This window comes from Taudactylus pleione, unplaced genomic scaffold, assembly GCF_031769625.1.
Source record: "Taudactylus pleione unplaced genomic scaffold, aTauple2 ptg000067l, whole genome shotgun sequence".
NCBI classification, from domain to species: Eukaryota; Metazoa; Chordata; class Amphibia; order Anura; family Myobatrachidae; genus Taudactylus; species Taudactylus pleione.
In genome coordinates, this window is record NW_028284469.1 from 72,970 (window position 1) to 97,733 (window position 24,764).

Here is a 24,764-nt window from a genome sequence, read left to right on the forward strand (position 1 = left end):
CCCTTCTGTATACCTAATGCCCCTCACAGTCATGTCTACACTTCTGTATACCCAATGCCCCTCACAGTCATGTCTACCCTTCTGTATACCCAATGCCCCTCAGTCATGTCTACACTTCTGTATGCCCAATGCCCCTCACAGTCATATCTACCCTTCTGTATATCTAATGCCCCTCACAGTCATATCTACCCTTCTGTATACTTAATGCCCCTCACAGTCATTTCTACACTTCTGTATACCCAATGCCCCTCAGTCATGTCTACACTTCTGTATGCCCAATGCCCCTCATAGTCATGTCTGCACTTCTGTATGCCCAGTGCCCATCACAGTCATGTCTACACTTCTGTATACCTAATGCCTCTCACAGTCATATCTACCCTTCTGTATACCTAATGCCCCACACAGTCATGTCTACCCTTCTGTATACCTAATGCCCCTCACAGTCATATCTACACTTCTGTATACCTAATGCCCCACACAGTCATGTCTACACTTCTGTATACCCAATGCCCCTCACAGTCATGTATACACTTCTGTATACCTAATGCCCCTCACAGTCATATCTACCCTTCTGTATACCTAATGCCTCTCACAGTCATATCTACCCTTCTGTATACCTAATGCCCCTCAGTCATGTCTACACTTCTGTATGCCCAATGCCCCTCAGTCATGTCTACACTTCTGTATACCTAATGCCCCTCACAGTCATATCTACCCTTCTGTATACCTAATGCCCCTCAGTCATGTCTACACTTCTGTATGCCCAATGCCCCTCACAGTCATGTCTACAGTTCTGTATACCTAATGCCCCTCACAGTCATATATACACTTCTGTATACCTAATGCCCCTCACAGTCATGTATACACTTCTGTATACCTAATGCCCCTCAGTCATGTCTACACTTCTGTATGCCCAATGCCCCTCACAGTCATGTCTACAGTTCTGTATGCCCAGTGTCTCTCCATTATCTCTACAGTTCTGTATGCCCGGTGTCCCTCCATTATCTCTACAGTTCTGTATGCCCAGTGTCCCTCCATTATCTCTACAGTTCTGTATGCCCAGTGTCCCTCCATTATCTCTACAGTTCTGTATGCCCAGTGTCCCTCCATTATCTCTACAGTTCTGTATGCCCAGTGTCCCTCCATTATCTCTACAGTTCTGTATGCCCAGTGCCCAATGCCCCTCAGTCATGTCTACACTTCTGTATACCCAATGCCCCTCACAGTCATGTATACACTTCTGTATACCCAATGCCCCTCAGTCATGTCTACGTATACCCAATGCCCCTCAGTCATGTCTACACTTCTGTATGCCCAATGCCCCTCACAGTCATGTCTTCACTTCTGTATACCCAATGCCCCTCAGTCATGTCTACACTTCTGTATGCCCAATGCCCCTCAGTCATGTCTACGTATACCCAATGCCCCTCAGTCATGTCTACACTTCTGTATGCCCAGTGCCCCTCACAGTCATGTCTACACTTCTGTATACCTAATGCCCCTCACAGTCATATCTACCCTTCTGTATACCTAATGCCCCTCACAGTCATGTATACACTTCTGTATACCTAATGCCCCTCACAGTCATGTCTACACTTCTGTATACCTAATGCCCCTCACAGTCATGTATACACTTCTGTATACCTAATGCCCCTCACAGTCATATCTACCCTTCTGTATACCTAATGCCTCTCACAGTCATATATACCCTTCTGTATACCTAATGCCCCTCTGTCATGTCTACACTTCTGTATACCTAATGCCCCTCAGTCATGTCTACACTTCTGTATGCCCAATGCCCCTCACAGTCATGTCTACAGTTCTGTATGCCCAGTGTCTCTCCATTATCTCTACAGTTCTGCAAGCATAAAGAGACAAATGCAAGTGCACACTCTAACCATGCTGAACCTAATAATATAACTGCTAAATAGCATCAAAGAGGTTCTTTGCATAATAATGGCCATAATTATGGGCCTGCCCACCGCGTCCAGGTGACCTCTATCAGGCAGGTCCCTAACACTCCCATGGAACAAATATAGGGCACGGGACCCCCCAGGCCAACCCAGCAGAGCCGCCCCATGGCATCACACTAATGTGAGATTTAAAGTGAGGGTTAAAGAATAATAAAGGAAGCCTATGTGTTAAGTCCTACCTAAGTAGGAGGTTATAATAAAAAGTGTATGAAGTGCTACATATATAAAAAACAAACTAAAGATGTGAAAAAGTGTACATTATGATGCCATGAAGCAGTCCAGCCACACCAGCCCAGAGAGCCCCGCACCCCAATACCAGTCCCAAAACTGACACAGCATATACATATATATATAATAGGTCTTACCCACAGTGTGCCTCATTATATGTGCAGTCTTGAAGTGCAAGGACTCCTTGCTAATTAAAAACACCCTGGGACAGGTGGGAGGGGTGCTAATCAAGGTGGGAGGAGTCTCGTCCTTCAAGTGTACATACATACACACAGTACAAATACATAGGGAGAGGGGCCCTAGATTGCACACCCTAAGCACAATGTGAGGTGCTACCTGCTGAGACTTGTAGTGCTGCAAGCATAAAGAGACAAATGCAAGTGCACACTCTAACCATGCTGAACCTAATAATATAACTGCTAAATAGCATCAAAGAGGTTCTTTGCATAATAATGGCCATAATTATGGGCCTGCCCATTGGGGTGCGGGGCTCTCTGGGCGGGTGTGGCTGGACTGCTTCATGGCATCATAATGTACACTTTTTCACATCTTTAGTTTGTTTTTTATATATGTAGCACTTCATACACTTTTTATTATAACCTCCTACTTAGGTAGGACTTAACACATAGGCTTCCTTTATTATTCTTTAACCCTCACTTTAAATCTCACATTAGTGTGATGCCATGGGGCGGCTCTGCTGGGTTGGCCTGGGGGGTCCCGTGCCCTATATTTGTTCCATGGGAGTGTTAGGGACCTGCCTGATAGAGGTCACCTGGACGCGGTGGGCAGGCCCATAATTATGGCCATTATTATGCAAAGAACCTCTTTGATGCTATTTAGCAGTTATATTATTAGGTTCAGCATGGTTAGAGTGTGCACTTGCATTTGTCTCTTTATGCTTGCAGCACTACAAGTCTCAGCAGGTAGCACCTCACATTGTGCTTAGGGTGTGCAATCTAGGGCCCCTCTCCCTATGTATCTCTACAGTTCTGTATGCCCGGTGTCCCTCCATTATCTCTACAGTTCTGTATGCCCAGTGTCCCTCCATTATCTCTACAGTTCTGTATGCCCAGTGTCCCTCCATTATCTCTACAGTTCTGTATGCCCAGTGTCCCTCCATTATCTCTACAGTTCTGTATGCCCAGTGTCCCTCCATTATCTCTACAGTTCTGTATGCCCAGTGTCCCTCTATTATCTGTACAGTTCTGTATGCCCTGTGTCTCTCCATTATCTCTACAGTTCTGTATGCCCTGTGTCTCTCCATTATCTCTACAGTTCTGTATGCCCAGTGTCCCTCCATTAGCTCTACAGTTCTGTATGCCCAGTGTCTTTCCATTATCTCCTACAGTTCTGTATGCCCAGTGTCTCTCCATTATCTCTAAAGTTCTGTATGCCCGGTGTCCCTCCATTATCTCTACAGTTCTGTATGCCCAGTGTCTCTCCATTATCTCCTACAGTTCTGTATGCCCGGTGTCCCTCCATTATCTCTACAGTTCTGTATGCCCAGTGTCCCTCCATTATCTCTACAGTTCTGTATGCCCGGAGTCCTTCTATTTTCTCTACAGTTCTGTATGCCAGTGTCCCTATATTATCTCTACAGTTCTGTATGCCACGTAAGCTGTAAAGATATTTTGCACCCTCGGACACTTCCAGTTTTTGTAGCTTCCTCCTGATGTATCTGTCAGTGTTGTTACCAAGCAGCGTACATCAGAGCGCCACTACCTATGTCACGCCAGGCACAGCTTTCATTACATGACACCGTATGTTACGTATTATTATTCACCTTTATTTATGCAGCACCGCCTACATAATGTCAGAGCACTTTACATAGAGCATTGGCCATTCACATCCACCGCTGCCCCATTGGAGCTTATGCTCTATCTTCCCTACAAGACCCAATCCAGGTTTCAATGTGTCAGAAGCCCATTGACCCACCAGTATATGTTTGGGGAAAACCTGGCCAAATGGAGGAAACCCACACAAACCAGGGGGAACATAAAAACTCCACACACTTCAGGCTGATCGGAATCAAAACCCAGTGCTCTGAGGCAGCAGTGCTAACCACTGTGCAGCTGCGCCACCATGACATGTAACACAATCTAAATGCATCTGAAGACTACTAGTCACACTTCCGGTATATAGACGGGCTCTGTGTAACGTCTTCTTCTTTCTTGCATGGGTCAGTTTTGTGGGTATGTTTTTAATATCTTGTGTTCACGTTTATTGTTATGGAGTAACGCTCAACAGTGACATAATTTTACGTTCCATTTTGTGTTTCTTCCAGGAAAATGATGAAAGTAGTAATGCATTAAAGAAGGAAGGCGAGACCGCGGAGACAGCATCTGTAACCCCTGATATTCAGGAGCACAGCGGCCCTGCGGATCTCAGACCCAGCGACCCGACCCAGCAAGCGAATTCTGCCCTCTCAGAGGACAACGCACTGCGGACGCCCTCTCCACCAGAAGACACGCGGCATTAGCGCAGTCCCGGGGGAATCTCCGCTGATCGTACACTGGAAAATGCCTAACAGAGGGAATTTTATTTTTTTAATCACACGTCTTGTTTTATATACAGTTGTATTAGAGGGGCAGGTAGAATCAGAAAGATTTTTTTTTGCTTTTATCATCTGTTGATATGAAGATACATTTCCAAACAGAATGGTTTCAAGCTGAAAGAAGATGAAGCTGAACCCGGGAACTAACATTACACCGCCAGTGGCACCTGTCGCCTTGTACACTGGTCTGATGTCCTACAAGGACCTGTATAGTCCCAAAGAGCCACCAATATTATAGATGCTTTGTCAGATGCCGTGCGGTTACAATTCAGTGATCTAGACAGCTTTGATCATACAATATATAAACACTACGTATATGTGTCTTCACACTTCAGCAATGTCATTTGTAATGAGAGAGAGGTTTAGATTGGAGCCTCTTTGGTTTTGGTACCAAAGCTCTTAACTTGAAGCCGAGGTTAATTTTATTGTGAGTACTTGTTGTAATCTATGTAGTGTACAACCCCACAGTATACAGAGGTTCAGGCAGAAATACACATTGGTCCAATATCACTATAAATTATTTTTATTTGTGTTCTGTACTTAAAGGATTGAGGAAATGTGCTTTAAAACTCTGCATATACTATTTCGGATACTCTTATAATAATACACAGTATATCTGTGTAAACAATGATCTCTCGGGTCATTGATTATAAGATATGAGTTGTAATGTCATCACTCCAGTAGTCATTTGGATAACGTGTCTAGTATATGGTATAATGCACTCCCTGCTCTAGATTATTACGTATATTAGGAGTCCCCTTGTATTTATGTAACCTGTATAACGTACTTGGCCTACGTCCTTGCTTCCCAGGGCTCCTCAGAGACTTATAATATACTTAGGGGTGTATGGTAAGCTGTACTTCATCCTAGATACCACCGGCTGCCCTGGTTACACACATGCGGGAACCCTGCACCATTCTTAGCTCTGGAAGTCACCAACTCTGTCATCATTTAAATGTAACTGAAGTCTGAACGGTTTATTTTTGTAAAGAATATGTTGGAAAATATCCGCAACTTGAAGTTCTAATACATTTGCATATTATTTCTGTACATCACCTTAACATCCTTCAGCGTTTGAGAAAATCGTTTATTGCGTTCAACAGTTTACACCGTTTTCTTAGGTTTTTAATTGTTTTTAGCAGCTGATTTCAGGCAATGTTATACATTGGGAATGGGGGTAATTATTGCATCGTATTTTGGGCCTGATTCAGCTTGGATCGCACACAGATGGACGATAGTTTGGCACTGGGCATGCGTCCGCGTGGCAGTGCACGTTCGCGAACCCTTCACTTCGAACAGGAAGCGATCGCAGTGAGCACGCAGTCTCATTGTTAAGTGATTGACAGGAAGTGACAGTTTGGGGGTGTGACGAGGGGGGTGGGCAGTGAAACGCTGGCGTGTCAGTGCGTTTGATCGCCGTTACAGGGGAGTGCATAAATTAGCACCTGTGACGGCATGCGCAGCGTGTGCGCTGACTGTGTGCAGGAAGTTTAGCTGTTTGTGAGCGAGGGTCAGGTCATCCACAGCTGTGCGTATGTGTCCGATGGTTCTTGATGTTACCGATGTTTTCGCAGTCTTGCTAGCTATTACAGATGTGAGTAAGGGAAGAGCGCGGCTTTATGCGGCGCTGGGCGTCTGCGTCTTGTGCTGCGGTGGCATTGCGATCGCTTTCATTTGCATAATTTTGCAGCGGCCGGGCATGTGCAATCTTGCGATCCTTGCTGAATCAGGCCCTTAATACCAATTACTTACTAATAAGGATTGTACGGAGTGTTGGTTACTGTTCAGTATAGATTTAGGCCTCCATTACCACTGCATGTTGTTTTATACCGAGTGTTATTCTGTTGCCGACAGAGGAAGTAATAGGGATCAATGGATCATTAATCCCTACATCAGAATATTTCATGAAAAATCCCTCATTTTTTAACTAAATAGCTGTTGGACCACAAACCTGTAATAGGCCTGTGTACATTCTGCGCAACATCTGTGGGAATACGCCTCCCGTTCCAGTATGACGACCCTCATTACATCTCCCGCTGTGAGTGAAGTGTAGCACAATGACAGGCTTATCACTGCCCACGAAGAATGTTCTGTCATTATTACTATTAGTGTTACACTATTTTCCAATAATCTTGCAATACCACAAAAAGCAGCATCCACTGACAGGTACCACAAACGTTCGGACCACAAAATACACAGACGTGAGCTCCTAAATCCTTATATATTAGCTTTATTCTCTCAGTCTGGAGAAACGCGTTGTTTCTCTCCAGAAGGGTCATCTTTACGGCCCCAGTTCCCCCTCGCACTTGTGACCTTTGAGCCCTGCAAACCTTTTATCAGCCCCTGATTTTATTACAGTATACAGATATGTTTTTGGACATGTGACCCCGATGAATGCAGACGCTATCTGCCCATGTTTGTTGTCAGATTCCATTTTCTGCCACTACAAAGAAATCGCCTGATTCATACCTAATAAGTTCTTTCCCACCCTGTATAGCTGGCTGTTCCTTTCCTCCATGTCACCGAGACCTTTGCTGTGAATATGTTTTATTTTACAGTTTTCAGATCAGACTATGGGCCGTATTCAATTAGCGGTGAAAACGGACGTTTTTCAACAAAAATCGCCAATATTTTCGCCAAAAAACAAGCGTAAACGCAATTGGCGAAAAAAAACTGGATATAAGTTTTCTCCATTCCAGACCAGGCGAAAAAAAAAAGCAAAATCCCTATTTTTGGCTAAAAATGTGGGGGTTTCTTTCAGAACCTTGTTGACACCCCCCCTAATGATAAATTACCCAAAAAATTTTTTTGTAAGTTGTGCACTTTGGCGAAAACAACCGCACAATTTTGGGTAAAAAAACGTTGAAAATGGTTTTAATATATAGTCTGATTTTTCAGGGGGTGGTATGGATGCTTTTTTACGACACGAAAATATACTTGAACCCATTTAAATGTACCCCCAATTTACGTGGAACAGTCATTTCCTGGGGAAATAAAATTGCTTTGTATAATTTTGGAACTTTTTTTTATTTTCGTTCGTTTCATTTTTTGCCAAAGTGCGCAACTTACGAAATTATTTGGGGGTAATTTATTGTTGTGGGGGGGGGGGTGTCCAAAGGGTTCTGAAAAAAATCCCCACATTTTTAGCCAAAAATAGGGATTTTGCATTTTTTTTTTCGCCTCGTCTGGGATGGAGAAAACTTAATCTCCAGTTTTCTTTCGCCAATTGCGTTTTCGCCTGTTTTTTGGTGAAAATATTGCAGTTTTTTGGATGAAAAACGTCCATTTTCATCGCTAATTGAATATGGGGTATGCAGTCGGGAAGCCGGTGGAAGTAATCCCGACTGCTTAATCCCGGCGAGGGTTAAATGACAGGCGTCTAAATCTAGACGCCTGTTATTTTACCGAAGCCAGGAGACCGGCGCCCGGCATCCCGATCGAAGGGGCGCGGATAGCCGCAGGGGGGGAGGGTTAGGTTTAGGGTTCCCGGGGGGGGGGGGGGGGGGGACTTAGGGTTAGGCACCCCTAAGAGAGGGTTAGGGGGTAGAATAGGCTAGTGAATACTTGCCTGGGGGACGATCGTGATTTTCATCCTTGTCGGGCTGCCGCTGTCGGGATTTGAACCGCTGGGCATGGGTCCAGCGGTAAATCTTACCGATTCCGAATATGGCCCTATGCTGCTCGCGCCTTAGGACGAACAGGAGTTGTCGTCTGTTCCTGCCTTTTACCGTAATTCATGCAACATTGGATTCTGTCTCTGAGCACAAAATCTCCATCACTGAAGCATGACAGACAGGTGGGATCTAGGAGTGGAGATTGTACTGAGCAATGTGTGCCTGCCGGGTAACTCCTGTGTGCCATTTATATCTAAAGACTAAATACTAATCCCACCCTGGGTACCGTCTGGCTTTTATATCAGCATGGACCCTTTGCAGTTTATTTTCAGTGCGCGTCTTGCACTAATGAGAATTCTGGCCCCTTCCCTGGATTTAGCTGCATGTAGCTATTCTCCTGCCTGGCGAGAACCCATGCCCAGTTTCACCCCTCTTCTCACTTGTATGAGGCTGGGTATGGATTCTTACCAAGCAGCAGAATTGTTACATGCACATAAGAAGAAGCTGGATAACGGTCGCGACACTGCCATTTTGTATGTGAAGGCGCGATACACATCGCATTGTTGGTGATGTAAAATGAACTCTATTTAGTTTTGTGATGCCCCCACTGCCTTACCACTTTCTGTGCCCATTCCTAAGCCCTCTCCACAGATTCCCATGTAATGTCATGTCAATGAGACTGTCGGAAAGCTTTGTGAAATAAACTTGAAAGGGTTTGTTTATATGTCAAATATTTGTCATTCTGCTAACGAAAGCCTTAAACCGAAGTGAGCGCGTTAATGACCATTCTCGTCTTGTTTTATTAGAGGTTATTGAATGATCAGGTTATGAATTTGTTACATTACCTCATCTGATCGCTTTCTTTGGCTCACTTGATTTATTTCTTATGCAAGAAAGCTGTAAGCTGCTTTAGTAAAGAAGTGTCCTTTTGTGATCTGGAATGTATTTATTAAATGTACATACTATATGTTCTGCACTATTTGCAAAAAAAAGAAAATATCTAAAGTGGCTTTTTCGAGAGAATAAAATACGTTGTCTATAGCTGTGTCTGCTGGTTGTCTCTTTGCTATCAACATGTTACACATAGGAGGCCAAGTACAGTGCTCCGCCATGTTGACGTTCCTGCCAAGCAGTCAGAAGGGGATTGTTGAGGCAAGACTTAGAGATCTAAAGAAAATACCCAACCCATTTCATTCATTAAAACAGGGAAGTGAAAGTGGTATAGCTAGTTTATAGGTGAGTGGTAGTTGAATACTACCACTGTGCTGGCTTCTTGTGCCTAATATAGGATCTGGTTGAGCCTTGGGAAGTCCTTACTGCTGGGTATCTTCATTCGTAGGCAAATGGTGGGTCCAGCTCATCCTGCAGCTCAGGACGTCTAGACTAGGAGAGATGTCATCAAAAAGCTGTTACCCTACCATGATTGGAACAGGACATCTAGTAATAAGTAAACCAGTTCATGTATACCTACCTGGATGCTAGTGGCTTCCTTATTTACCTATATGAAGAAAGCCAAACTAAAGGTCCTATATCAGTTGAGAAAATCTTTGAAGAGGAAATCAAAGACCCACATGAAGATTCAGATGAAGTGTCCGACATTGAGGGGCCGAGGAGAAGACATGGCCCAGGAGTGATAGCCCGGAAGGCAAGCAAAAGTTGTTCACCAGTAAAACAAACTCCACATCTGGTGGTGTATCATGTGGATTCATAGGTAACCCTTTCAATCCATCACCAATTCTACAAGGAGATAACGGAAACATTAGGGTATAGGCATAGAGGCAGTGAAGAATGAACTAGGGATAATGGCCCCACCCCATGGGCAGCAGGTTCATTTGTTGGTGCCCAAAAAGGAGAAGACCAATCCTTTTGATGTTCATTACAGACTCTGTGACTACGACACCCAACCTATGACCCAAGTGGATGCCTTGTGTCCACCTTGGATTTAAGCAAGGGGTAGTAGCAGATAGCTTAGACCAAAGAGGCATGAGTGGTCAGCCTTCATCACGCAACTTCAAGCCCCTTCAGTTCATTGTAATGCTGTTTTGAATGAAGTATGTCCTGGTCACTTTCTCAATTGTGGGTCCATCCTTACTGGAATAGCTGCGGATAATGTTAGACGGTGCCTGTATCCACTGAGCTCTGCCCGGATGCTGATTAATGCAGAGGTTCCCAAACGTGGTCCGCAAAGCTCCCCAACAGTCCAGGTTTTAGAGATATCCATGGTTGAGTAATGGTGGTTAAATCAAATTGACTGAGGTACTAATTAAGCCACCTATGCTCAACCATGGATATCTCTTAAACCTGACCTGTTGGGGAGCCTTGAGGACACTTGGGAACCTATGGATTAATGTATTAATCCTGTGATTGAATAAGAGGGATTATTTCTCTGATGTAATTGTTCAAGGCCAACAAACAGGAACGGCATAGATTAGTGGATAATGTATGGTTCTTGAAAAACATTCTGAAATAATGTATTATTACAGCAATCTATAATCAAAGTCTTGGAGGGCAGATAGTTGCATTTTTATGATCGTAAAATAGTGGATTTACATTTGATCAACAAAGTTTCTGCTTATCAAATAAATATTTATTCAATTGTAGATGTCAACTTGGCCAATGACCTTTCTGTCACGATGGTGGGTGCAATCGGACCTCTCTGTGCTTTTAGGGTTGAGGGCCCTATGTAGCCTATCCAAATCTGTCTCTATTGTTACAAGTCGCACCAAAATTGCATTAAAGATTCCTTGTACTGTTGGCCTTATCTTGGTCCACTGCCTCTAGGACATAGGTTCTCAAACTCGGTCCCCGGAGCTCAAACAGTGTATGTTTTCCAGGTCTCCTCACAGAATCACAAGTGAATTATCTCCACCTGTGGATCTTTTAAAATGTGTCATTGAGTAATGAATACACCTGTGCACCTGCTGGGTGACCTGGAAAAGGTGACCTGTGTGGGGTCCTGGGAGCCACTGTTCTAGTATGTTCTTTGCAGTTGTACCATTTGTTGTCTGTCTGCCCCTCCCCTTTAGAATGTAAGCTCTCACGAGCAGGGCCCTCTTCCATCATGTGCTTCTCCTTATACTTCTTCTACTGCTTTCTCACCACAAGGGCACCTAACACGTGACTGCTGACGGAATCGGTACGATGTCCCGGCTGCAGCATGGCCGGGAGTTCGAATCCCGGCAGCATGACAAAACAGCAGAGCCCGGCAGCGGAAGCCCGACAGCGCTGGAAATCCCGATCGTGGTAAGGTATCAACTAATCTAACCTAACCCTCCTTAGGGGTGCCTAACTCTAATCCCCCCTCTGAGTGCCTAAACCTAAGTCCCCCGAGGGGTGCCCTAACCCTCCCCCCCCACGGCTGTTCGCACGCGGTGCCCGGCGTCGGGGAAATGACAGGCGTCTAGATATAAACGCCGGTCATTTATCCCACGCCGGGCTAAAGCAGTCGGGAAGCCGGCTGTCGGGATTCCGGCAGCCGGCTTCCCGATTGTATACCCTGCTGACTCCCTGCTGCTTATTTTGAGTGTTTTAATCGCTATTGCAGCAATGTATATAAACCGTGTCCTTGTCCTGCACTGTAATGTACTGTAAGTCACTTGTTTCTTGTTCACTTATTAGTTTATGTACTGTGTACGGTGCTGCGGAACACTTGTGGCGCCATATAATAAAGGATAATAATACTACAGTGTGAGAGGTGCAAGACTAGAAGTCTGCTCCAGTGTGGATGGGTCAGTCCTAGTCACTCTGTCCCCTGTATACAGAACGTTACTGAGGGTTTTGTCTCAACTGCCCACGTTCTAGGAAATGTCCAATCTGGTGACAAAGGTCTCAAAAGTCTGTGACATTTTCTAGAATCACCCACAGCTTCCGCATCCCAAGTTCCAGTAATGTAGTGTCACACAGCTTTCCTTAACCATAGTATGGGATATTAATATAGAATTAACAACAAAGGAGAGTGCAAAAGAAAAAAAGTCCAAAATATCAGGTCAGGTTATTATATAACACACATTTATTATTACATCCCAGCTCAGATTTCATATTGTACATTGATAAACAAAAAAATGTCTGTAGAAAAGTCCCATTTAGGATGCCTTGTACATATAAAATGCGGACTAAATTCCTCCTGGTGATATGTAATCGGGAAGATGAAGTCCCTTATAGAGGTACAAAGCATTGTCTCGGGTCCCATGATTGGACATAGGAAGCTGGTTCCGCAGCTGCTTAATCCAAGGCTCGCATTCGTCAGACACTGTGTTGTTTTTTGAAACACCAGAACTTAGTTGTAAAGTTCACAGTTTGTGGCTCAAATGAAGCTCCCGTGTACATGAAAGTGATAGGAAGGCACTGTACCTGCACAAAGCTGGCAGCTGCCTGTATCCTGCACATTTCTTCAGCAGCTGCGAGTATCCACTTACAGTACAACTAGAAGGAAGCGTTATCTATGGCAACTGAAATGGGTGATATCCAAATGCAGCTGGGTCAGTAATTCCTGAATGGTGAGACCAGAGCCGGTCCTAACCAATGTGGTGCCCTAGGCAAGATTTTGGCTGGTGCCCCCAGCAGGTAAGCCCAGGCTCTCCCCTCGCAGCACACTGCTGTAACTAAAGAAAAAAGGGACAGGTTTTAGGGGAAAGTTTCTTATACCCTCACCTCAGAAGGCATTTTATAGGGCACATTCTCAAAGCACAGCACCCCTCTCCCAGCACAGATTACAGCACAGCACCCCTCACACAACACCCATCACCCTCTCCTAGTACAGCACATCATTCAACACTCCTCTCCCAGCACCCCTCACACAACACCCATCACCCTCTCCCAGCACAGCACATCATTCAACACTCCTCTCCCAGCACAGTATCCCTCTAAGCCCAGATCACATCACCTCCTACCAAGCACAGGACCTCTCACCCAGCACCCCTCACAACATGCCTCACCCAGTATAGCACCCCTCAGAAGCACAGTCAGCACCCATCATTCACAGTAGAGGCTGATCCCCACACCCCACCTGTTTGGCATACAAGTTTGCAGGGCGCCCATGTAGGCTGTTGTAGCACATCTCAGTAGAATGGTAGCCAATGGTTGCAGCTTGTGGTTACTCCCTACCCCCTTCTATCCTGGTGACCATCATTACTAGTCCACCCATGCCCATAGCAGTGTCATATCCCCCGCTGGCAGCTGTGTGTTTGTAATTGTGTAGGGCAGACCACTCTCACTGCGGTCTGCCCTACACTTGTGGGGCCCTGGGCACTAGCAGTGGGTGCGTGCAAGGCACCGGATGCACCGCTGCTAGTCCCGGTCTGATTCTACCCCTTGGCTGCTGGTGGCACTGCCGGATGGCGCCCCCCTTTGGCTGGCGCCCCTGACAAGTGCCATCCTGACCAATGGCTAGATACGCCCCTGGCCCCCACTCCCAATATGTTCCTGCTCCCATCCATAGCTAGCAGTGTCATTAGCACCGAGCCTTCACTCCCCATGTGTCTCTGCCTCCTGCCCTCCCCCCAATAGCAGTGTCATCAGCCCCACTCCCCATATGTATCTGCCTCCCCCTCATCCAGCTCTCACCTTTATCCTGTGTGGCTGGGGCAGGGTCCTGCAGCTCCGCGCGTGTTGCCTGGCTTCCTCTGCAGCTGCTCAGCCTCAGGCAGAGAGTGAAAGTACACACACTTCCTGCCTGTCTGAGACTGCGCACCGGCTCTGTGTCCTGCTTCTGCTGCAGCCTCCAGACCTCTCCTCCTGGCTGGCTCAGATTGCTAAAATAGCCATCAGCACCCGAGCCAGCTCAAAGAAAAAAAAAAAAACTACCACCGCTAGCCCTAGGCTTGGATACCCCTAGGCATTTGCCTATAATGCCTAGGGCCGGGCCTGGTTGAGACCATGCCAGCGATGTGTAAGGGGACCACATGCAGAGTTGGATTAGCCAAAGTTTTCTGGAAACATCTGCTAATCTGTCTCCCCAGGAGATCCTTTAATATTTTGCAGAGTGGAGAATTGGGAGGCTGCCCAGGATCCATGTAAAGTGCTTGCAGGTAACTCTACAGGTGGTTGGATAAATACTTTGGCTGATCTAGTTCCACCTTTTGTTCCGACTGTAGATCCTTCCCCAGGTAGGATCCCAACTTCAGATTCCCAATCCCTCGAAGGCCAAAAGTGTCAGCTTACATTATATCAAGCACGTTCCTGGGCCTCTCCATGCTTGGAAAGCAACGACCCCTTTTTGATTTCCAAACATATTTTTACAAACCTGGATGGGCTTCAAGTATTTTATGCCTTTGTCAAGGCTACTATAACAGTGGTTCCCAAACTGGGTTCATTGGGACACTTGAAAGGGTGCTGGTTGGTGATCCAGCACCAAATCAAATTATTTATGGTCAATGTAATGTAAATATGTATACATACAGAAGCACAAACCGGTTACCCACTACATAACTGAGCCTAAGAAGGACAGGATCACCGGGAAGCACAATTTCATTCACTTTACTACATTTTGTTCTGAATTTCTCAACAACAAACTATTGGCTTAGGGGTCCCGTGAAAACAAACATACAAAAATGGCAGCTGCTCAATCAATCTAGCAGTACTAATCAGGTGCATGAAAGGGAGGGGTCATACTAAGTAGAAAAAGGAGGGGGATTTAACCCCCTATTGTACCTCAGCACACTGAATAATACCTGCAACAATATATGAAGACTATATGGTCACAGAAATTCAGAGATATTAGTTGCATGCATTTGCAAATACATGGGAGGCTGCTAGGCCACGTCACGGCTTCTCTGTTACCAGCAGTCCCTAACACTAAGGGGTTCACGTCTGGGGTGCAGTGCACCCCAAAAAATGTCCAGCCCAGGACCCCCCCCAGGGCATCACACGAAAATGGAAAAAGAGTGACAGTGCAGTGTAAAGTATAGATGTGTGCGATTAATCATTAAGTGTGGAATGAGAGGTTAAAATATATGTGAAAAAATCCATGAATAATAAACAAACATAAAAAGTGATGTGAAAAGCAACTATGTGTATTAAGTGGTGATGCCCTGAGGAGGCCCAGCCAGACCAGTGCCGGGGGGCCCTACGCCCAAACGCTCACCCCAAATGTAAAATATACCAATTATAAGGCCTCATGATAAAGGCACATATTTAATTTTGTCAAATGTAAGGCCTCATGATAAAGGCACATACATAAATGCATCCAAATTGAGAGCCAGCATACCTGGGAGTCACCCCTGGGAACTCCAACTAGCACTACTAGAACCAGCATGCCCTACTAATGCTGGCTCCTTCATGCAACTCATAACAAACAAACAAAAATGGCAGCTGCTCAATCAATCTAGCAGTACTAATCAGGTGCATGAAAGGGAGGGGTCATACTAAGTAGAAAAAGGAGGGGGATTTAACCCCCTATTGTACCTCAGCACACTGAATACCTGCAACAATATATGAAGACTATATGGTCACAGAAATTCAGAGATATTAGTTGCATGCATTTGCAAATACATGGGAGGCTGCTAGGCCACGTCACGGCTTCTCTGTTACTACGAGTCCCTAACACTAAGGGGTTCACGTCTGGGGTGCAGTGCACCCCAAAAAATGTCCAGCCCAGGACATCACACGAAAATGGAAAAAGAGTGACAGTGCAGTGTAAAGTATAGATGTGTGCGAGTAATCATTAAGTGTGGAATGACAGGTTAAAATATATGTGAAAAAAATGCTGATACTCTAGGGCGCAGCGATCAAAATAGTTTGGGAACCTCTGTCCTATACTGTGGGGCAATATATCCTTTTCCGGACGCTTACAGCAGAATTGTATTGGTAGTGACCATCTTGCAGGGCCTCCCAGATCGCATCAAGGTCAAACTGGCTCCCCGGTAACGACCATCCTCATGGGACAGTATTATATTTTTGTATCAGAGTGGAATGTTCTCTAGAGCTCTTCATAAGCGGGTGCACCAGATTTATTTATTTTTAACATCAGTCAGTAGATTAAACATATGGTCAGCAGGGAAATGCCTTTTTGTAAATGATCTTAATAAATTTATTGTGTAATCTCTATCAAGTATCTTTGATACTCCTCCAGTTTGAATGGAGAGCACTGTACATTATATAGTTGTATAGTCTGTTTAGTAAACTTTTAATCCATTTTAATAGATTTAATTGTCAACAGTACTAGTATTATAGACTCATCAATCGCTGGGTCTCTGGCTATTTAACTGTCACAGCCACGGGGGGTCTTCTGTACAGTGAGCAGCACATCAGTGCTAGCAGAGGTATTCAACATGCCTCCCTCCAGCCGCTGTGGAACTACACATACCAGCATGTCCTGACAGTTTTAGCATGCCCTAATAGCAATACTGTGGCAGGCCCGCTGGGATGTTTAGTTCTAACCCTGTTGAATACCCCTACTGTATAGGATTATATAATCTTTGCTACAATGACTTAAGGGGCACATCCACTAGCAGCCATAGAAACGACTGCACGATTACAACATTGTCATTTCACAGTCTGGTGCTGTGCCTATGATCAGTCGTTCAGTGTAGGCACATCAATCATCCTCCAACATGCTCAACCTGACGTTATTGTCAGGTTGACCAGCATGTTCAGGCGATGATTGATGTCGGAAACGACAAGCTGGAGCGCGCATCGCTGGTCGTTTCTGACATTTACATCCCCGATGTGTCCCCGATTACTGAATGATTGCAATGTCGTAATAGAGTGATTGCACGATGTAATACGCGGCATGAGTCAGGACAAATACTACTCAGGAAGGCAGAGATACAAAAATAAATCCCTGAGCAGCAGCTTTGTGCTCTCATATTATCATGCATGGCCTCAGTAACTCCCTACTATCCTTATCACCTATACAGTATAATATATAGCAACAGATAATATGGTTTTATGCTATGGTTTATGTAACCAAACTCACTATCTTGTTACAACATAGTGCAAATTATCAGGGTGAGGGGGGTGGGGTGACCGGAATACCCGCAGACAAGCACAGTAGTTGTGAGGCATGACAATGAAACCCCAGCACCTCCATCCTGTAATCATGAGTATTGAATCAACAAATGTTTGAAAATGTATAAATAAATGTAAATTTATTTTGAATTGTGTTTTTTTAAATGTAAAGCACTTTCCTATTGGGAGAACAGTGCTATATAAATGAGAGTTATGGTAAAACTTACCTTTGTTAACTCTCTTTCTTCAAAGTCCATAGGGTCCACAGGGAGACCTTTGGGTTTAGGTGGATGTTAGGACCAGTTAAAGCTGTTGACTCCCAGGATGCACTGGTCTTTTTCCCCTATACTACAAGCCAGAGGCCTTAGTTAGTTAGCAAGCCAATGGCAGGAGATAGACATGAGAGAAGGATACTGGTACATAGAAGAAACACACTCACACAAGGGAGACGGAGACCTTTGACCAGGAAAACCAACTCAGAGAAGCCAGGGGCGTCAGGGCGGGCGCCCTGTGGACCCTATGGACTTCGAAGAAAGAGTTAACAAAGGTAAGTTTTACCATAACTCATTTTCTTCTTCAGGGTCCATAGGGATCCACAGGGATACCATGGGGATGTCCCAAAGCAGTATTCAAGGGCGGAGACGCTCCTGAGCCGACTGGAGTATCCTGTGCCCAAACTAAGCATCCTGAGAGGCGAATGTATCAAAGGAATAGAACCTCAGCAAGGTGTGGACAGAGGACCACGTGGCCACCTTACAAAGCTGGTCAGCCGAGGCGCCACGGCGAGCTGTCCACAAAGGTCCCACAGAGCGAGTGGAATGAGCAGTAACGGTAGCTGGCACGGGGAGACTTGTCTGCAAGTAAGCCTGTGAGATAGCCATGCAAATCCATCTGGCCAGGGTCTGTTGGTTAGCTGGCCAGCCCTTCTTGTGGAATTCAGAGAGAACAAATAGAGAATCTGTTTTCCCAAAAGAACAGGTACGGTCCACGTAGATCCTGAGGGCACGGACCACATCCAAGGAAGCTGCACCAGCCGAAAGGCCGGGTGAATAGAAGGCCGGGACTACAATTTCCTCATTGATATGGAATTGAGAGACCACCTTGGAAAGAAAACCAGGGCGAGTACGAAGAACCGCCCTATTTGAATGAAAAAATCAGAGAAATGGGGAGCGACTCAACAGTGCCCCCAAGTCTGACACTCTACGGGCAGAGGCAATAGCCAGAAGATAGTCTTTGATGTTAACCCTTTGAGATCCACTGATTCCAGGGGTTCAAACAGAGTGCCCTGCAGGGCCTGAAGAACCACAGACAAATCCCAAAGTAGCCACAGGAGGGACAAAGGGAGGTTGAATATGGAGAACACCCTGTACAAAAGGTGTGAACATCCGGTAGCGTAGAAATTTTGCGTTGGAACCAGATAGACAAAGCAGAGACATGAACTTTAAGTGAGGTCTGGCGAAGTCCAAGGTCCAATCCAGCTTGATGGAAGGCAAGGATTCTAGAGACCCTAAAAATATGCGGGTCATAACTTCTGGCATTATACCACTGGAAGTATGTATGCCACACTCTGTGATAGATCTGGGCAGAAGCCAGTTTACATGCCCTGGGCATAGTCTGTACTACAGCTGGAGAAAATCCCTTAGACCTTAAGAGGGATGTCTCAAGAGCCATGCCGTCAAAGAATGACGACCCAAGTCTGGGTGTAGACAAGGACCCTGAGAGAACAGATCCGGCCGTTGAGGCAGCAGAAGAGGAGCATCGATGGAGAGGCTCTGAGGGTCTGAGTACCAATGTCGTCTGGGCCACGCTGGAGCCACCAGAAGGACAGTGCCTCAGTCTTGTTTGAACTTCCGAAGGACTCGAGGAAGGAGGGAGACAGGAGGAAACAGGTACTCCAACCGAAAGATCCACTTTATGGAAAATGCGTCTACGAAGGCTGCCACGGCATCCCTTGTTCTTGATCCGTACACCATTAGCTTGTGACAAGAGGCCATGAGGTCAACCTCTGGTAGGCCCCCCTTCTCCACAAGGAGTTGAAACACTTCTGGGTGGAGAGACCATTCCCCGGCCTATACATTGTGACGGCTGAGAAAGTCCGCTTCCTAATTCAGAACTTTGGGAATAAACACTGCTGAGATTGCCGAAAGGTATTTTTCTGCCCATGTGAGAATGTGAGCCACTTTTGACATGGTTGCCCGACTTCGAGTGCCTCCTTGGTGATTGAGGTAGGCTACTGCCGTGGCGTTGTCGAACTGTACCTGTACAGGTCTTCCCTGAAGAATATGTTGCGCCAGAGTGAGGGCTTTGTATACTGCTCGAAGTTCCAACACGTTGATTGGTAGAGCGGACTTGATCGGTGTCCAGCGGCCCTGGAAGGAGTGCGGCCCAGTCACTGCGCCCCAATCCCAGAGACTGGCACCTGTTGTCAGGATCACCCATTCTGGGACCCATAAGGGGCTTCCTCTGGTTAGGTGTGACGTCTGTAACCACCATGAGAGGGACAAACGAACCTTTGGAGAGAGAACCAATGTTTGGGACTTTAATCGATGAGGCAATCAGTTGCACCTGGAGAGGATCAGGAGTTGCAGAGGTCTAGAGAAAGGAATTGGGCATACTCCACCATGTCGAAGGTGGAGACCATGGATCCCAGGACCTGTATTGCTAAGTGAATGGACACTTGGCGACTGTGGAGTAGTCTGCGCACACGTTGTTGCAGTGTGGAGATCTTGTCTGCTGTTAGGAAGATTCTTTGAGCATGAGAATCTAGGAGAGCCGATGGACCATTCTTTGTGAAGGAACCAGGGAGGATTTCTTCCAATTGATTGACCAACCGTGATTCTACAGAAAGGCAATGGTAACCTGAAGGTGTTGTTGAAGGGCCTCTGGGGAGCGTGCTAATAGCAAGAGGTTGTCCAGGTATGGTAGCAGTCTGACTCCCTGACAACAGAGGTGAGCTGCCTTAAACGCCATAATTTTGGCAAAAACCCGTGGGGCTGATAAAGACCAAAGGGCAGAGCTTGGAACGGAAAATGTTGCTGTAGAACAGCAAACCGGAGAAATATCTGGTGAGAAGGCACTATAGGTATATGTAGGAAAGCGTCCTGAATATCCAGTGACACCATGAAGTCCCCAGGCTCCATAGCTAGGACTATAGAGCGCAGGGTTTCCATCCGAAATCTGGGCACCCTGATGATTTGTTCAGGGATTTGAGGTTGAGAATGGGTCGGTAAGACACATTTGGTTTCTGAACTAGAAACAAGGTGGAATAATAACCTATCCCTCTCTGACATAGAGGGACCGTTGCGATCACCCCCGCTTGCAGAATTGACTTTATAGCCTTTTCTATAAGCAGGGCCTTGGGTGGGTCCGAGTAAGGACCTATGCAGAAAAACTGGTGAGGTGGTTGTCTTAGGAAAGAGGGCGTACCCGTAAGAGACCACTTCCTGTACCCAAGCGTCTGAGGTGATTTGACGCCAGCCTACCCTGGGATCCCCGCCCCGTCAGGCGGACGGTTTATCCCCTGATTTTGCAGCAGGGCAGCGGGTGGCCCAGGCCTGCTTGGACCGAGGTTTGGCTGACTTAGAGGAAGCCTGCTGTCGAGGAAAGGACTGACCTCTACGTTTCCCTTGGGGACGAAAAACTCTAAAAGACGTTGTCCGTTTAACAGCCATTGCAGTTGGCAGAAAAGCAGTCTTAGAGGCCGCCAAAGAGGTGACAATCTTGTCCAAGTCAGGGCCAAAAAGAATGTCCCGTGTAAAGGAGCGAATCTAAATCTGCATCCGCCTTCCAGGAACGCAGTTACAAAGAGTGACGGGCAGACACTGACATGGACGATATTCTGGAGGTTAGAAGACTCACATCCAGCGTAGCATCCCCTAAGTATGAGGCTGCATCTCTAACGTGAGCAACAAGGGAAAGCATGTCCTGAGAGGCGTCTTCCGGGAGGAGCTCCTCGAGGGCGTCTGTCCAGCCCTCAATTGCTTTAGCCACCCAAGCAATAGCCATGGATGGGCGAGCAGAGGCTCCTGAAAGAGAATACATACATTTCAGACCTGAATCTACCTTTTTATCCATGGGATCCTTCAGCGAGGAAGCAGACGGAATAGGTAAAGCAGAACTCATGATCAACCGCGTGATAGGAGAGTCCACTGCCGGGGGAGTCTCCCACTTCGTACAGTGATCAGCAGGAAAAGGATAACAATGGGTCAAGTCTCTTATGTGGCTGAAACCTTTTACTGGGTGTTAGGCAGGTAGCCATCACATGGTCAACTAGCTGGTCAGGTATAGGAAACAGAATTAACCTCTTGGTGCTTTGACTTTGGAGCAGGTTCATCATCTTCTATGTGAAGTATATCTCTAGCCGCTCGTACTAGGGCAGGGATATTAATCTTTGCCTGCAGTTTCTCCTCCCCCGAGGGAGACTCAGTAGTAGATAAATCAGCCTCTCCTGCCGCGTCAGAGGATACCTCAGGATCTGAGAGGAGCGTGGACTGAGAGGAAACCAGAGGACGCTTATTTTTACTGGGTAGTGATTTCTCACCCTGTAATATATTTTAACAGCCGTGGATACCATCATCTCTATGGTAGCGGGCAGAGGAGGCACTGGAATAGTTGTGCCAACCCTATAGGGGGAATTATAGCCTGTACCTGCTGTGGCAACCCCAACGGAGGAACTACTGCCGAGACTGTTACACGGTCAACAAGAGTATTTAGCACCTGAGTAACGGAAGCACAGGGGGGCTCTTAGACAGGGGCTGGCTGAACTGATGGGCCAGGTGTATTATAAGAGATGGCACAAAGTCCCTCTTGGATTAAATCTTCCTCATTTAATCCTGCTGCACATAACTTACATGAGGGCAGTGTGGGTGCAGCAGCTATTGTTACTCTTGCCTGTGTTAGACGTATTGTAGAGTAGCATAGTACTATGGTATGAGGCAGTATACAACCACTGAGTATGTGACAAAAGCCAAACTCAAGGGGGGAAGCAATATAAATAGCCTGTTCAAGTCTGTATTAAGCTGTAGAGCTTCAGCACATTTATGGCACTATGTATAGTGCAACTGCTCCAACATGCGATAACTTCACAACTCCAGTGAGAAATGAAGTGTATATGGACCCTTAATACACCGGTATTGTTAGGGACACAGAGAGAAAAAAGTGATAGGCAAAGTTTGACAGCATGAGAAAATGTCACACAGACACAGCGCTAGCAGATCGCATACAATGCAGAAAAGTAACTGCACAATTGGCACTAAATTCAACTACTCAGACTCGAATGTCTGGTAGGCTACAGCGCTACATAACCTGGCTCCAGGGAGAGGTATGTAGGGGGACCCGGACCCTGCGTTCCCAGAGAACTGTGGCTGAGCCTATGGAGAAAATGCAGCTCAGAGCGGGTTAGACACTGCAGAATGGTGCCCGAGCTGGGGGCAGGGGGCCGCTTAAACAGGGAAAGCTGGCCTCCCCTGGCTGATTATTGACCCCCAGGGACGCTGGTTTCTGCAACCATATGTACCCTGGTGGTCTTAGTGGAGCACGCGGACTACCCTGGTGTACACACTCAGCGCCCTCCGGTCCTGTCCCCTGAGACCGGTGAAAACCCGCCTTACATGCCCCCTAGTTCCGATTTGCAAGTTGCAATTTATGGTCATCCCGCAGGGCCAGCTAGCAAGGTCCAAAGGAGCCCGTCGAGAGTACCAGGCGGAACGGGAGTCGCGACGCCCGGATAAGGTGATGGATTGTCAGCACAGACGTGTCATGGACAGTCTGGTGCTGAACACTCAGTGGTGAAATAAAGAAAAACTAATACATCAAACAAATAAAAGCTTAAGAGCTGCCTAACGCAGCCCACTGTCTACATGGTGATCTGACTTCTGCAGACACCAGAACTAGTTGAAGGGGCTCAGGGTTGGGGTATAGGGGGGAAGGACCAGTGCATCCTGGGAGTCAACAGCTTTAACTGTCTGGTCCTAACCTCCACCTAAACCCCCATGGTATCCCTGTGGATCCCTATGGACCCTGAAGAAGAAAATAACATTATTATTAAACTATTTTTAAATTCTACACGGCTAAAATTGAGCATAAAATCTGTACAAAAACAAACAACCCGTACTTGGAACACAAAAAATAAAATCACAGATTGCATAACCAACTAAAGGACGGGCGAGTACATAGGAACCATGTAAGCCTTGGTCGCGCCAGTTTAGTAGAGTTCTGTAAACGCTGCCGAGAGTCACCATTAAAGATGCTGAATATTTCTTTCACTGTCGGATTGAGAACCATCAAGAACATGATCATCCTCATTGTACTCGTTCACTTCCTGTGTTACATCTCCCAGATGGTTCTGCTCCGCTTCTCTCTCCAGGGCGAAGAGCTGTTCCTCCAGAAACAAGCTTCCTAGTCCGAACTGCCCCTCGTGTACGCTGACCTCTTCCGGGGTTACATGGCTGGAGCCCAGGGCAAATTCTGCAAACCTAGCAAACACACAAACACGTGCGCACACTTAGATGCAATACCAAAATACACACGTGACAATTGTGCTGTGAATAACAGTCATGGTTCATTTTACTACGATTTCTAAATCATGTCATTCCAGTTTTGTAAGTAAAATACTCCAGGATCCTCTCTCAGGATATAAAGCTCACAGCTTATTATTTCCAGCAATTTAACTGAAATGCAGAAGCGCAGAGACACAGGACGGTCCAATACACCAGAAAGGGGTCATTCAGCAAAAACACCAAATCCTCAGGTACAGATGTGCCCTCCATACACTGCTGCTGAAGTCATGACAAACGAGCCCCTCTCGGCGCGCCAGGCCCCGAGCGACATAGCCGCCCGCCCTGTTTAAAATTTATTGCGCGTCTTTCTTGCTTAAAATTTGCGTCTTCGTCACATAAATAAAACTGGGAGCGACAAAACTACTCTGCTAGTGCACACTGACCGCTGTGATAGGCGACATTTGTACATCTGGGGTGCGACTGCGTCTGAATCTGTGTAACAAGGGCTCTGGTGCAACGGCCGTGACTTTCTCACACCTAGTTCTGCGAGTTTATACGTGTGTAAAACCAATTCCTGTGCTGGTAAAGTCACAGCCCAGAGGCTCTAGTACACAGAGTGTTGTTTCCCTGCATCTGCGATACGTATAAGACGCAAAATGCAAAGAAAAGTATTGTACGATACAACTCTCAGGGCGTCTCAGTGAAACCGGGCTTTTGCGCAGGGTTGGCTGGTTTAAAAAAACACTCAGATTTTTTTATTATGCTGTAACTACAGGCACGGTGCAGTAACTTCTTAAAAAAACGCCTATTATAAGGAAATCCCCTGGTATTATTCCACAATCTTGTTGCTTGTGGACTTCATTTGAGTGACCTGAACCCAAACAGTAAATTCACACACAACAGAGAAATAGGGAGGGTGAACCAGAACAGAGGTATTAAACCTGCCTAGCAT

The 24,764-nt window shown here is 46.2% G+C and overlaps 2 protein-coding genes across 4 annotated transcripts in view; one reads left to right on the forward strand and one right to left on the reverse strand.

Moving 5' to 3' along the window:
- Positions 1-7,388, forward strand: part of MFSD6 (major facilitator superfamily domain containing 6) — a 73,249-nt gene extending 65,861 nt beyond the window's left edge. For both annotated transcript variants that reach the window (XM_088466939.1, XM_088466940.1), the window contains exon 7: positions 4,486-7,388. In XM_088466939.1, coding sequence (XP_088323065.1) covers positions 4,486-4,680 — 195 coding nt within the window. In that variant the 3' untranslated portion in view covers positions 4,681-7,388. The remainder of the gene's footprint in view (positions 1-4,485) is intronic.
- Positions 7,389-15,987: 8,599 nt separating this feature from the next.
- NEMP2 (nuclear envelope integral membrane protein 2) overlaps positions 15,988-24,764 on the reverse strand; it is a 29,371-nt gene continuing 20,594 nt past the window's right edge. For both annotated transcript variants that reach the window (XM_088466943.1, XM_088466942.1), the window contains exon 9: positions 15,988-23,788. In XM_088466943.1, the coding sequence (XP_088323069.1) occupies positions 23,554-23,788 (235 nt within the window). In that variant the 3' untranslated portion in view covers positions 15,988-23,553. The remainder of the gene's footprint in view (positions 23,789-24,764) is intronic.